The sequence below is a fragment of the Camelus dromedarius genome, chromosome 11 (assembly GCF_036321535.1).
Source record: "Camelus dromedarius isolate mCamDro1 chromosome 11, mCamDro1.pat, whole genome shotgun sequence".
Lineage (NCBI taxonomy): Eukaryota > Metazoa > Chordata > Mammalia > Artiodactyla > Camelidae > Camelus > Camelus dromedarius.
In genome coordinates this window covers 57,806,140-57,821,076 of record NC_087446.1, presented here as the reverse complement: position 1 = coordinate 57,821,076, position 14,937 = coordinate 57,806,140, and the positions used below count along the sequence as shown (strand labels likewise).

The 14,937-nt window shown below is 32.0% G+C and overlaps 1 protein-coding gene across 1 annotated transcript; it reads right to left on the bottom strand.

Moving 5' to 3' along the window:
* Positions 1 to 1,546: 1,546 nt before the first annotated feature.
* Positions 1,547 to 2,494, bottom strand: LOC105101017 (olfactory receptor 6C2-like). The gene has a single exon (XM_010994105.2). It carries the CDS (start codon positions 2,480 to 2,482, stop codon positions 1,547 to 1,549), a length of 936 nt encoding a protein of 311 aa, XP_010992407.1. The 5' UTR covers positions 2,483 to 2,494.
* Positions 2,495 to 14,937: the final 12,443 nt, after the last annotated feature.

Genomic DNA, 14,937 nt, shown 5'->3' with positions numbered 1-14,937 from the left:
TTTATATTATTTTAAATGAATAATGTAAACATTTTTACATATACATGTATTTTTACATACACACATCTCTCTATATGTTGACATATGTTTATATACATATACACACACCTACTGAAGGGTTTTTGCCAAGATTTTCATTACAAAACTTGATCACATCAAACACACTTTTCCATCTTTTCAAAAAAATTCCCAAGAATTACTGCAGATCAAATTGTCACTATAATATATTTATGTTTAATAATTGCATGACATTCCATTAATTAATGAGTTTTCATCTTGCTTTGAGATTTTTTGTTACTAGAAATGCTGCTTTCCATACTGTGCCTTTCTTTTCATGCTATGCTTTTAATACTGTATATCCTTCCAGAATGGTGCTTTAATTTCTATGAGAAAGAGTTGCAGACATGGAATTGCTGTATCAAACTATATGTGCACTTTCAAATTGCAGATTTTCTGATTGCTGGCCAAAAAGTTTTAGCAATTTAAATTTCCACATGTACTATAGGAAAGCAGCCTTTTGTCCATTGTCTTATTCAGCAACAGATGAAAAGATTTTTCTAAAATCAACAGTTTTGATTGGTATAAATTTTTACCTCAGTATAAATTTTTTGACATTAGGATGATTCTAAGATCAGTTGACAATCATACATTCTTTACTAATTGGGCTTTAATGTTCTCTAAATTGCTTATTTCTATTTTCTGGTTATTTTTATTTAGACCTTTTCACTTGTATTGTTCATCTGCAGGAGCTCTTAATTTTCTTTAGAAGGGATCTCATTGTCAATGTTATATATTTAGTTTCTGCATTATTATTCGACTTATGAATTTTTCAGTGATATCTTTTGCCAGCCAAAATGGTTAACACACAAGTAATCAAATAGGTGCCTTTTCTTTTGTCACTTTCTGCCTTTAAATTCTTAAGAAAGTTTCTTGCTTTATATTACTGTGATCACCTGTATTTCCTAAGTTTTTATTTGTTTATTTTTATACTTAAAATTTTAAAACATTTAGAATGTAACACATATGTTGTGTAAATAAAAAGTAAACCTTTTTCATTTGAGATTTTTTGTGTGACTGAAAGAATTAATAAATAAACCATGATTTTCCTACTGAACTGAAAATTTCCCACTTTTATATAATAAGCAAAATAAATCTTTATATAAAATAAAGGCTATATATTATTAGTCTATACTTTCATGATCTCAAAAGTTCTACTGAACATTTTATCTTTTCTTATGCCAATACTATATTAATTTGATTTTATTGATCTATAATATATTTTGATATTACATAAAGTAAGTATTTTCCAGTATTTATTTTTCATTTATACATTTTATACTCAAGAGATTTAATTCTTGGTTTGAAGAATGAAGATACAAAAATGGTTTGAGCAGGGCTCAATGGAAGCTAGGTTAAAGAAATGTTGAGAAATTAATGCTACTCACATGCACATTATTAAACAAACATGACCACAAGTTTCAAAGATAAATGACTATGGCCATTTATTCTTGTTTTTGAGGTGATGTTTTAAAAATATTATTTTCTTTTACTTAGTTGAGAGCAAGGCAGTTCTTTTGATTGAGTCCTTAAAGGCTTCCTTAACTTGATTGTTTCTCAAGGTATAAATAAATGGGTTCAACGTAGGCGAAACAGAAAAAATAAGCAGTGAAACCACTTTTTTAATGGTCACTTCTTCCTTTGCTGTAGGATTCATGTAGATGAAAATGCAGGTGCCATAGGTAAGCGAAACCACAATCATGTGTGAAGAACAGGTTGAAAAAGCCTTTTTCCTTTGCTGAACAGAAGGGAACCTAAAAATTGTCTTGATGATATGAGCATATGACAGAACCACAAAAGTAAGAGTCATATTCAGGGTCAGCACAGCACAAATTATAACGATCTGTTCCATCAACCATGTGTCTGAGCACGAGATTTCCACTAAAGGAAATGCATCACAGCCAAAATGATCAATCCTGTTAGAGTCACAAAATTTTAGATTTAAATTCAGGATAAATGGTGGGATTAAAATACAGAGACCAGCCATCCAGCAAGAGATGATGAGAATCCTGCAGACTCGGCTGCTCATGATGGTCACATAATGCAGGGGTTTGCAGATGGCCACGTAGCGGTCAAAGGACACAGCGGCCAACAGATAAAATTCTGTTATTCCACACAGGTCAGAGATAAACACTTGGATGAAACAAGCATTATAGGTAATGACCTTGTCACCTGTTGCTATGCTATACAGGTATCTGGGAATATAAGAAGATGTGAGTGAGATCTCCAAGAAGGAGAAATTTTTTAAGAAAAAGTACATGGGTGTTTTAAGATGGGAATCCACAAATGTGAGTGTGACGATGGTCAGGTTTCCAGTTACACTCAGTATGTAAGCGAGAAATAGAAAGATAAAAATCAGCACCTGTAGCTCAGGATCATCTGTCAGTCCCAGCAGAACAAAAGTTGTTATTGTATAGTTTTTCATCACTTATTTCATCACTTCTGTCCAATCTGCATGCTCAATAATTCAAAGAGGTTATTATTTAGAGTATATTATCTGTATAAAATCTAACGTAATCAGCACTATCTTCACTTTATTTACATATTATATTTTAAATCATAATATGAATATGGTTGGATTTATCACTAATGCAGTATGATTTCATGGGTAGCAAAATGTCATTTGGCTCCCCCAAGTTCTTCCCTACTCAGAGCTAAGTAAAAACAATTTTATCATTAATACTTTTGGTTAATGATTTGGTCTTTGTCAAAAGGTTAATACATAATAAATAATTTGGACTCACTCTAAAGAGTCTTGATCAGAACTTGGAGTCTCTGCTCCAGATTTTTTTCAGTTTTTTTTCTTTTTGGTAAGTTTTTTCCTAAACTAAAACATTACATGCTAAACATTACATAGAAGACCACACGTAAGCTTTCCTCCCTTGTCTTCCTTCCATATTTCTCTGTTATTGTGTAAACTGTTATGCAGAATACAGTATCTTCAACACAATTTTATTGTATTTTTTAAAGAAATATTTTGATAAAGTTACTTTAAAATTACACTTGTAAGTTTTCTCTGTTTTTTTTTTCCTATGTTGGTTGCTTAGGTCTATTAGTTCCTCTTCATGTCTGACTATCCACTCTCTCCCTGTTTTCTCCACAATTTCTACAATTTTATATAACATGTTTCACTTAATGACTACTAAATTTCTGTTTCTAGTAATGGATTTTTTTTTTCTGACAGCCTATTGAATTGAGTATCACGCATATGTACTTTTATTTTGAACCTACCACTAAACATATCTGCTTGTACAAATCACACACTTGTACATTTCAATATAAGTAAAACAGAAGTCATGATCGTCCACGTGACATGCCACCCTTGTCCCTAGTCCTGTGTGCTAACAGGTTCCATTTGTTAACCATGCATTTTGTGCCAGGTGTTAGAGCAAGCACTTGCATGCTTTTCCCCATATTCCCCAACTTAACTAAGTAAATCTAATCATCACTGATTTTCAATTGAAGCACCACTTCCCTTGAGAAGTTTTCTGTAATTCTGATGACTGCCTTTAGCCAACACACTCACTACTGTATCTCCATAACAAACAAAACTTCCCACTATGTTAGTGATTAGCAGGAGAATATGTTTGCTGGGATCATGCTGTTCTCACCAGGATAGCAATGACAACTAACACAGTTCCACTTATATTGTCAGCGTCTAAAGAGTATTTTCTGAATAAATTTATATACCCCAAATTTATAAGCACACGCAGACAAACTATTTCTTCATATGTGGACTTAAATTTATAATGCCCTGATACTGAATATATTTACTAAATTTTCTGTCTCTGATTCTGTTATTGGAAAATTTTGTGGTTATCTTTTTTCTCTTTATCAAAAAGCTCGTTTTATTAATTAAGACACACTGTGAAGTGATCTTTACAACTGTGACAACAGTTGTAACTGCCTTCTTGTCCCTCCTGGTTTTTTAAATAATAAATGTATTTTTATTGACACTGTGTTTCCATCCTCACTGTTATCAGTAATTCAGTGTTAAACCCAGAGATCATAGGTTTATAATGGTTAATTTATGTCAAAAGCTGCTCCACAGTAATTTTCTCAAGCATCAAGAATTAGTTACTGTTGTGGTGTACTTGAATGTTTTCAATTTTCAGTCAGTTTCTGAATGCCTATAATCCTACATCAACGAGTAAAAAAAAAAACAAACCTTTGAAACCACAATTTATTTGTTTTTTGTAGTTTTTCTTCGTCATTATTACGTGTATTTTATTCATATTGAGGTAGGAGAAGAGCCATGTCTGATGGTTGGCCCAATTCACACTGTGTGAGCATTATTCAATTGTCAAAAAAAAATTTTTTTTCTTATAAGATACTCCATGGTATTATAAGAGAAAACTCAATAAACTAATTGACACTGACATGTAACCCATTGGTTTCTGTTTATTTATCTTTAAATAAATATTTGAAAAGGGGCATGTGTTTCTAATGAGTGATGTTACTGCAGATAGTCTTTTGGAGAGATGAAGGGAGAAATACACACATACACACACAGGGTATATTTATTTTCCAGTTTGAGGTTGATGGTATGGATGAAGTCATTTCTGGATATTTATTAGGATTCTCAGTTACATATCTCAGTTATATTAAGACATCTCACATATATTTTTGTAGGTTTTATAAAATGTATAAATTATAGCTTATATATCTGATTTTAATGAAGTCAGGTGAAATTATTTTTCCTCAGAGAAAAATACGACCAAAATTTCACAAAAGGAAATGTTACTAATGTTGCAAAACTTAACATACTTACTTTTCTTTCTGTCAATCATAACTTCTCAAGTTTAAAATAGTAACTCCTAAATCCACTTAGTTGAAAATGGTGGGTTTGATGAAGATTTCCACGTGAAATTCTGTTCACTTTTTCTCATGTGTCTATGTTCATCCTCCTGATTTCTGAGCAAGTAGAAAGGTCTCTAAGCTTGCACCTCCAACAAATTGGACTGACTTTCTCAGGAGAGGCCTAAGAAAGATTTTGTTGTATATTTTAACACTTAAAGGTGAAAAAAATAACCAATGTCAGTGGAATGACAGAAAAACTCTCCTCTTTTGAAAGAGTTGGTATTTCAATACCTTTGGGTAGGGACAAAGGTTTGAATTATACCAACCTTGCCTTTTTTTGTTTTGTTTTGTTTTCAATTTGCTTTCCCTGCAAATATAAATGAATTTAAAAAAAGGTCCTTGGTGATTTACACTCAAAAACCACTAATGAATCTTTAGAGTAATTTTATTTGGCAAAATAACTAACAAAGATTGCTTTGCCTGTAGTGTCCTTGGGGACAAGAGGACAAGTATCAGGTAATTTTGTTCATTTTCTTATTTTTCTTAACAGCTTTATTGAAGCAAAAGCAACATATTATAAACTGCACATATTTAAAGTGAACAATTTTTAAGTGTTGACATATGTACACTCCTGTGAAAACATTTACATAGTAAAAAGAGTCAACATGTCCATCACTCCCAAAAGTGTCCTTGTGCATCTTTGTTATCCCCTGTGCCCTCCTCCCTCTGCACTCCTCCATTCCTCAGGCAACCACGGATAAGTTGTCTGTCACTATGGATTTGTTTGTTTTCTTATAGAAGTTTAAGTAAAATTTAATAACATTTATCCCTGTCTTATGTGTCTCAATAGTTTGTTCCTTTTTACTTCTGAGTAGTATTCCAATTTAATAGACTTACGAGGTTTATTCAGCTTGTGACTATTACAAATAAAGAGAGCTGCTATGATCAGTTGTGTACTATTCCATATGAAATATACTTTCATTTCTCTTGGGTAAATACCTTGGAAAGAAGTTGAATGGTGTATTGGTTTAAAGGTTTTGTGTATGTTTTACCTTTAAACAGTCTACCAAACTGTATTCCAACACATCTTTAGGATTTACATTCCCATTATGAATGTGACCACCTCAATGCCAACCCTTAGCATGACCAGTCTTTAATTTTAGCCATTCTACTCAGTGTGTAGTGGTAGCTCATTGTCCTGACTTACAGTTCACTAATGACATATGATGTTGCATGTCTTTTTATATGCTTATTTTACATTTGCTTATCTTCTTGGATGTGACAGCTGTGTAGATCTTTTGTCCATTTTTAAATTGAATTCTCCTATTGTTGAGTTCTTTATATATTCTAAATACAAGTCTTTTATCAGCTATATCATTTTTGAATATATTCTCCCGTTGTGTGAGTTTTCCAATTTCTGAATGGTGTCCTTTGAGCAAAAAAGGAACTTTAATTTGGAGGAAGTGAAATTGATTTATGTTTATCTTTTACCACTTGTACTTTTCGTGTCATGTCTAAGAAACCATTGTCTAACCAAAGGTCAGAAAGATTTTTCTCCTGTCTTTTCTTCTAATAGTTTTAATGGTTTAGCATTTACATTTAGTCCTAAGATTCATTTTGAGCAGATTATTATATATGGCATGAGAAAAATGACTAAATCCATTATTTTGCATATGGATATCCAATTATTTAGCACCATCTGTTGAAAGACTATTCTTTCCCCAGTGAATTGCCTTGGCACCCCTGTTGTAAACCTGTTGACCATTGTAGTGAGTTGAATAGTGTCTCTGAAAAAGATATGTCAAAGTTCTAATCACAGAACCTGCAATTGTGACCTTCTTTGGAAAAGGGTCTTTGCAGATGTAATTAAGCTAGGAATTTTGAGGAGGCTCTAAATCCCCAAATCCAATGACTGGTGTCCTTATAAGGAGAGAAGAATACACAAAAAAAGACAGGCAAAAAACAATGTTGAAGATGGAGGCAGAGATTAGAATGCTGCCACAAGTTACAGAATTCCAGGGACCACCAGAAGCTGAAAGAGGAATGGAAGGATTCTCCCTTCTTTTCTTCCTTTGGGACATACAGTCTTTGTATGGGGAAGCTTTTAAGCTATTCAGCAGTGTTTTGGAACAAATTAAATAGTGTAAAAAATACATTGTGGGCAGAGGAACTAAGCAGCATCCATGAAGAGTATAGTATTAGAACAGGAAGGATTCAAATGTGCAGTCTCCTGCAGGATGTGCCCGGGGGACAGTTAAGATATTTATGATACTATTTTACTAATACTATTCCTTTAAGGGAAGTCATTTTTTGTTTGTTCCTGAATCCTTGGTTTTCTTTTAACTTTATATAATTTTATATTATGTAGGGAGAAATGGAAACAAAGAAGGGTCAGGAAGTCCCAGGAGGGGTAAAAGGCGATAGAACATTCTTTACTATGAATTAAGGGTTGGGAAAAAGGAAAAACACAATTGCCAAATACCTGACTTTTAAGAGTCACTTTTCTTTGCCCACTGGGCCTCCGAAAGCTTAAAGTGATCTGAATAAGTTTAAAGGATAATGATATAATAGATCAGTTAAAAGAGAGATTGTCAAAGTGAATTAAAAAATAAGACCTCTGTGAGAACATTTAAAAACTTCTTCTGTTTCATTCTTTCTGTCTTGTACTTCTTCTATTTTCATATGCTGTCTCGAAGAAACCAATTTTATATATAGACTCAGATAGATTAAAAGTAGAGGGATGAAAAATGATGTATCATACTAACACTTAAAAAACTGGAGTGGGTATTAATTTCTGCCCTACTTATTATTTTCAATTTGCTTGCTTTGGTTTTTGTTTGCTCTTCTTGTGTCAGGTTTCTTAATGTGGGCAGTCAGGTTATTGATTTAATATGTTTGTTGTTTTTTAATATAGATGTTTACTGCTACAAATTTCTCAGTAAGCACTGCTTGAGCTGTATCCTGTTAAGTTTTGGTATGTTGTATTTTTGCTTTCATTCATCTTAAAGTATTTTCCCATTTCTCATGTGATTTATTCTTTAATTCATTGGCTGTTTAGAAATGTATAGTTTACTTTTCATTTCCCAAATTTTCTTCATTAATTCATTTATAAATTTGTTACTTTGTGGTTAAAAAACATAATTTGTGTGATTTAAATCCTTTTCAATGGTGAGTCTTGTTATATGGGCTGGTATATGATCTGTCCTAGAGAATTTCCACATGCATTTGAGAAGAATGTGTATCTTAATGGTGTTTGATGGAGTGTTCTATATAGATGCCTGGTAGGTTTAGCTGGTTTATAGTATTGTCCATATCTTTTATTTACTTAATGATATTCTGCCTAGTTGTTCTATCCATTATTGAAAGTGAATTATTGAAGGTTCTCACTATTATTTTTGCTTTTTAATATTTATTTATTATTGAAGTTTAGTCACTTTACAATGTTGTGTCAGTTTCTGGTGCATAGCACAATACTTTCATCATATAGGAGCATACATACATTCATTTTCATATTCTTTTTTACCATAGATTACTACAGGATGCTGAATATAGTTCCCTGTGCTATATAGTATAAGCTTGTTATTTACCTATTTTATGTATATTAGTTAGTATCTGCAAATCTAGAAATCCCAATTTATCCCTTCCCACCCCCTTCCCTGCCTGATAACCATAAGTTTGTTTTCTATGTCTGTGAGTCTGTTTCTGTTTTATAAACAAGTTCATTTGTCTTTTTTTTTTTTTATTCCACATATGTGTGATATAATATGGTATTTTCTTTCTCTTTCTGGCTTCACTTAGAATGACATTCTCCAGTTTCATCCACTACCACCACAATCAAGATAGTAACATTACCATCACTCCCCAAGAAGTGCAAATTCCAAAATTCATCAAATTGTACATCTGAAATATGTGTAGTTTACTGTATAGGAATCATACTGTAATAAAGGTGTTAAAAATAAAAGAGTAAATATAATAAAATTTATCCTTTTAAAAAGCATAGAATTTGGTGGATTTTAGTATATTAATAGCATTTTGAAACTATTACCATTATCTAATTTTAGGACGTTTTTATCACCCCCAAAACAAAACCAGTGTTAGTCTCTTCCATGCCCCGCTACTTCCAGTTAGCAGCAAGCAATAATCTATATTCTGTCTCTGTGGAACTGTCAATTCTGGACTTTTCATACAATGGAAAATTAGGTTTTGTGGTCTGTTGTGACTGGCTTCTTTTGCTTAGCATGTATTCAAGATTTATTCATGGAGTAGCGTATATTATTTCTTCATTTCTCTTTTTTTTGCCGAGTACTCTTCCATTGTATTGATGTATCAGTTTGTATTTTCATTCATCTGTTGATGGACATTTGGGTTATTTTCACTTTTTGGATACTATTGTGAATAATGCTACTACTAGCATCCAGGTTCAAATTTGTGTGTGTACATTTATTTTCAGTTCTCTTTGGTATGTACTGAGGAGTAGAATTGCTGGGTCATTTGGTCACTGTTTGTTTAATTTTTGAGGAACTACAAAGTTGTATTCCAAAGTTGCTGCAGTAGTATGAATATTCAGCAAAGAAACATTGTTCCAATATCTTCACATCTTTGTCAACACTTGCGTTGTCTGCCTTTTTTTGTTTTAGCCATCCTAGTGGGTGCAAAGTGGCATCTCATTGTGGTTTTAATTTGTATTTCCTCAGTGATTAATGGTGTTGAGTACCTTTTTATGGGCATTTTGGCCATTTATATATCTTCTTTATAAAATGTATATTCAAAGTCTTTGCCTTTTTTAAAATTGAGTGTCTTTTTGTAATGGAGTGTTAAGAGTTCTTTATATATCCTCTATAGAAGTCCCTTATCAGGTAAATGATTTTCAGACGTTTCTCCCATTCCATGGGTTGTCTTTTCAGTTGTTAATAGTGTTGTTTAAAGCACAAAAGCTTTAATTTTGATGAAGTCCAATTTATGCATTCTTTTTGTTATTTGTCATTATGGTGTCATTTGTAAGAAACTATGTTTTAATCCAAAGTGACAAAGATTTAATGTATTTTTCCAAGAGTTTTTTATTTTTAGCACTTACATTTGAGTCTTTGATCCAGTTGGAGTTAACTTTTGTATATGTTGTGAGGTAGGTGTCCATTTTCATAATTTTGTACGTGGTTATAGAGTTGCCTCAGCACCATTTATTGAAAAGCTGTACTTTCCTCATTGGATTACCTTGGCACTCTTGTTGATATGTGTTGACTGTAAATGTAAGGGTTTACTTCTGGATCCTCAATTCTAATCTATTGGTCTAAAATATCTATCCTTATAAGGATAATGTTTTGATTACTGTAGCTTTATAGTAAGATTTTGAAGTCAAGAAGTGGTAGTCCTTCAGTTTTTTTTATTTTCCAAGATTGTCTTATTTGGGGTCTCTTTTATTTCCACATGAATTGTAGTGTCAGTATGCCACTTACTGCAGAGTGGCAGCTACAATTCTGATAGAGATTGCAATGAATCTGTAGATTCCTTTGGGGAGTATTATCATCTTAACTATATTAAGTCATCCAGACCATGAATATGAGATATCTTTCCACTCTGAGGCTTTCAAAATGCTTTGTACATAGGTCCAGAATGGTTTTATAATCTTATATTTATTTTGTTAAATTTATTCCTGAGTGTTTTATTCTTTTAAATGCCGATATACATGGAATTATTTTCTTAATTTCATTTTCAAATTGTGCATTACTAGTGTATAGAAATGCAATTAATTAATTTTATTTATCTTGTACCCTCCAAACATGTTGAACATAGTACTTCAAATAGCTTTGTGAGTTTTGTAGATTTGCTATATACATGATCATGTCACTTACTGATAGAAAGAGTTTATCTTCCTTTTCTGTCTTTTTTTTTTCTTTTATTTATTTTTTCTGCCTCTAATTGCCCTTGTAAAAACCTCCAGGACAATGTTGAGTAGAAGTGTTGAAAGCAGGCATACAATATATCATCTTTTTTTATGTTGCTGGGTTTGTTTTTTAAGTATTTTGTAGAAGATATTGATGTTTATATTCACAAGGAATATGTATTCATAAGGTCTGTAGGTTTCTTCAATTGTGATGTGTATGTCATATTTTGGGATCATAGTAATAATGGCTTCGTAGAATAAATTGGGAAGTGTTTTCTATTTTCTCCAGGAGTTTGTGAAAGACTGATGTTTTATTCTTTAAACATTTGATAAAATTCACCATTGAAGACATCTAGGTCTTCGGTTTACTTTATGGGAAGTTTTTTTATTACTAACTCAATATCTCTACTTTCTATAAATCTATTAAAATTTTCTGTTTCTTCTTGAGTCAAGTTTGGTGGCTTGTATTTTTCTAGAAATTTGTCCATCTTCTCTAGGTAACCTCAGAGGTTTATGATTGTTCTTAGTATTTCCTTCTAGTTCTTTTTATTACTGTGATGTTAGTAATGTGCCTCTTTTTCTTCTTGATTTTAGTCACTTGAATCTTTGTCTTTTTGTCATGTTCAATGAAACTAAGTATTTTCTGATTTTGTTGATATTTTCAAATAACTAAATTTTGATTTTGTTAATTTTTCATATATTTTTCAATTTTCTTTTTTATTTATTTCCCCTCTAATTTTTTTTTTAATATTCTTCATACTGTTTGTTTTGAGTTTAGCATTCTCTTCTCCTTATAGTTTCTTTTTGTTATGGGAATTTTATATATTTTTTTCCAGTTTTGTGAGATTCCGTTGACATACAGTGCTGTATGTCAAGTTTATGGTGTTCAGCAAAATGACTTTACTTACATATATCTTGAAATGATTACCACAATGTTTAGTTAACATCCATCTTATATAGGTACAAAAATTTTTTTCCCTTGTGATGAGAAATCTTAGGATTTATTCTCTTAACAACTTCCAAATATACCTTACAGCAGTGTTACCTTTAATCATCACGTTCTGTGGGTTCTGTTCATCGTGGGTTCTGTCCAGCAAAAGTCCCACCGCGGAAGAATGAAATTACTCAAGACTTTATCAGGTCAAGAGAGTGAGAAGGAGCCAGAGACCAACTCCCTGAACTCCTCCAAAGCTCTTATACTTATTGAGAATAGTCAAAGAGTCAAAGTGAAATACGTCATAGGAATGAGTAAGGGGCAAGGTATACATGCAGGGATGCAGGTCAGCAGTTTCAGTTAGTGGAAAAGCAGAAAATTATAATCTTAATTTATATTTAGCGAGAAGGTTACAATATTGATAGTACAAACGGTTATTTTAAGCCTCCTACAATCATGAGCAAGGTTACAATGTTCTGAACAATTGATAATGAAAACCCAGACCACCACAGAGGCTCTATACAATGATCAGAAATCATCTAAGCATGCGAAGCAGCCCAGCTGTTTCCAGCCAAGGGCTAAGTCACAGTTTTCTGTGAGCAAGAGCAGCCTACACTGTCCACCTATGTCTGATAAGCATGTCCTGCTGGTTAGTGCAAGGAACGAGTTATGGTTTTCCATAAGCATAAGCAGCCCTGAACCTATGACCTTGAGCTTAGCAAAGCAAGCAAAGCATGTCTTTGCTTTTTATGGCAAGGAGACTGTAGCAGATTCCTGCTAGCAAAGCAGCTTCAAGGCAACTGAGCTAAGTTCCATAGATAAGGTGGTGACCGGTATTGAGTTTAGTCTTTTGTGCTTTTGGACATTTTGCTTTGAAGTAGCAGTATACAGACAAATATAGAGAGCATTGGTTTTGATTATACATTTCTTATGTGTTTACATAAAGGTGAGAATATGATTTGGTAAAGCAATTATTAAAATATCAAAGTTTGTTAACCCAAGTTTGTGCTCCCACAGTGTTCTATATTACATCCCCAATACTTGTTTATCTTATAACTGATATTTGTATCTTTTGACTACTTTCTTCCAATGTATGCACACCCTTGTCCCCCATCATCACTACCCTCTCCTTTCTGGTAACCACAGATGTGACGTCTTTTTCTATGAGGTTGGTCTTTTTTGTTTGTTTTTTAGTTTCCACATACAAATGAGATTTTACAGTATTTGTCTTTCTCTGTCTGACTTATTTCACTTAATATAATACCCTTAAGTTCCAGCCATGTTGTTGCAAGTGGCATGATTTTCTATTTTTAATTGCTGAACAATACTCCATTATATAATGTGAAACATTTACAGTTCAAGGGGTTTTTTCTTTTTTGTGCTTTTTGTTCATTTTTACTTAATTAGTGTAAAATAAACTGTGACTTAATTTCTTTCACTTGGTAACAGAAATTTGATAAGCTGTCATTTTGTAGATGGAAATGTATTTGAAAAAAAGTTTCTTTCTTTACACCCCAATATAGTATAACCAGACCTACACATTTCATAGGACTGTATGGTCAATGTTTTATTTTGATTTTTTTTCTTATTCTACCCATTCTTCTTCCTGATTGCACCACTTTGTTTCTGCTTTAGACAGCCTGCATTAAAATTTGTTTTCCTTTAATATTCTACTTGCTTAGTGACTACATAAAAATAAATTGATAAAAAGTGTTTCCACAATACATTTAGTTATACACATATGCATGCTCATGTTAAAATTTTGCAACCAAGTATATTGATAACATCTCTTTTGTTCTAATTATATTTTACTTTAAGAGATTTTATACTTTCTTTACATATATACTGTACTTTTATGTTAAATTTATTCTCTTGTGATTACATTTTTATGACTATCATGACTGAAATAATATTTGCTCATTGATTTTCTGTTGCTTATTACTATGACAGTCTACTGATTTTTAAATAATGTCAATTTTTTCCACGAAAGCAACAAATTCCTTATTAATTCCCCTACTTTCCTACTACAATATCTTTAGTTTTCTGGATATGGAAGAATATCCTCAGGGTAAAAGAAATATGTCTACTTGCATCCATTTTAAGATATCCTAAATTGTAAGAAATATAATTATATAACCATATCACTTAAAAATTTGCAATTAAACTATGAACAACAGTAGATATCATCCATTGTGTGACATACCTCCATTTCAGAAAACAAAATGTGAATGCTTTTAAAATCAATTCAATTCAGTAGTTTTATTTATCCCTTCCCATATTTATCCTGATTTTTTAATTATGTTATTGCATATGCAAGGTTTTCCAATAAAATATTGAAAATTTATGTTTTGTATTCATCACATTCATTGGGGAGGGGTTTAATCTATGCTGTTGGCCTTTTGAAAGAACTGGCTTTTAAATTTGTTAGCTTATTTAACTGATTTCATCTTCTACCATTAGTAAGTAACATTTTTCATTTACTTTTTAAAATTTTTTATTTTTCAAATTTATTAGGATAAGTTTCTCTCTTTTTGGCTAGTTTACAGTTTTGTAAGTAATGAATACATTTACGATAACAGAATTCCTAGTGAATACAGCTTTTTCAGTGTTCCAAGTAATTTGTGATGCCATGTCTGCATTTCATTGCATTCCAGATAGCAATTAGTTAATTTGGTGTAAGTACCGTAATTTCTAAGGAATTTTATTTGTGTGGATTTTTCAACTCGTTGTATCTAATAATTGAGATTATTATGACCAAATTTGGACTCTAAAAGCTTAATTTGTGTTAGATGTTGGCACAGGTATCAAATACACTGGGGAATGTTTCTCGCGTGAGTCAGTTCTATAAGCAGCAGACAATACCTTTCAGGAAAAAATGTAAACTTTCTGTGAAAATGAGCATGGTTTTTCTCAATTCAGACTTTCATTGAGTGTGCATCTAATGTGTCACCAAGCGCTCTCACTAAACTTATCCTGAGACTTCAGACCTAAGTCTCTGTGATCCATTATGTAAAACTTATTCCCATACCCTGTCTATATTCTCTTGAATATCCATATCCTTTCATAGGTTATTGCTCTACTTTAAGTTAAATCGTTATTTATAATCCATTCTATTCAACACTTTGCAATGATTTCAGCTATAGATTCAAAAGAATATTTCTTAAATTTCATCCACTATTTATGTGTGTTTATTGTAGTAATACATATTTTTTCTCTGTCTTCTCAATATTGGAAGTGGTATTATTCTCTTTCACATTTATTTTAA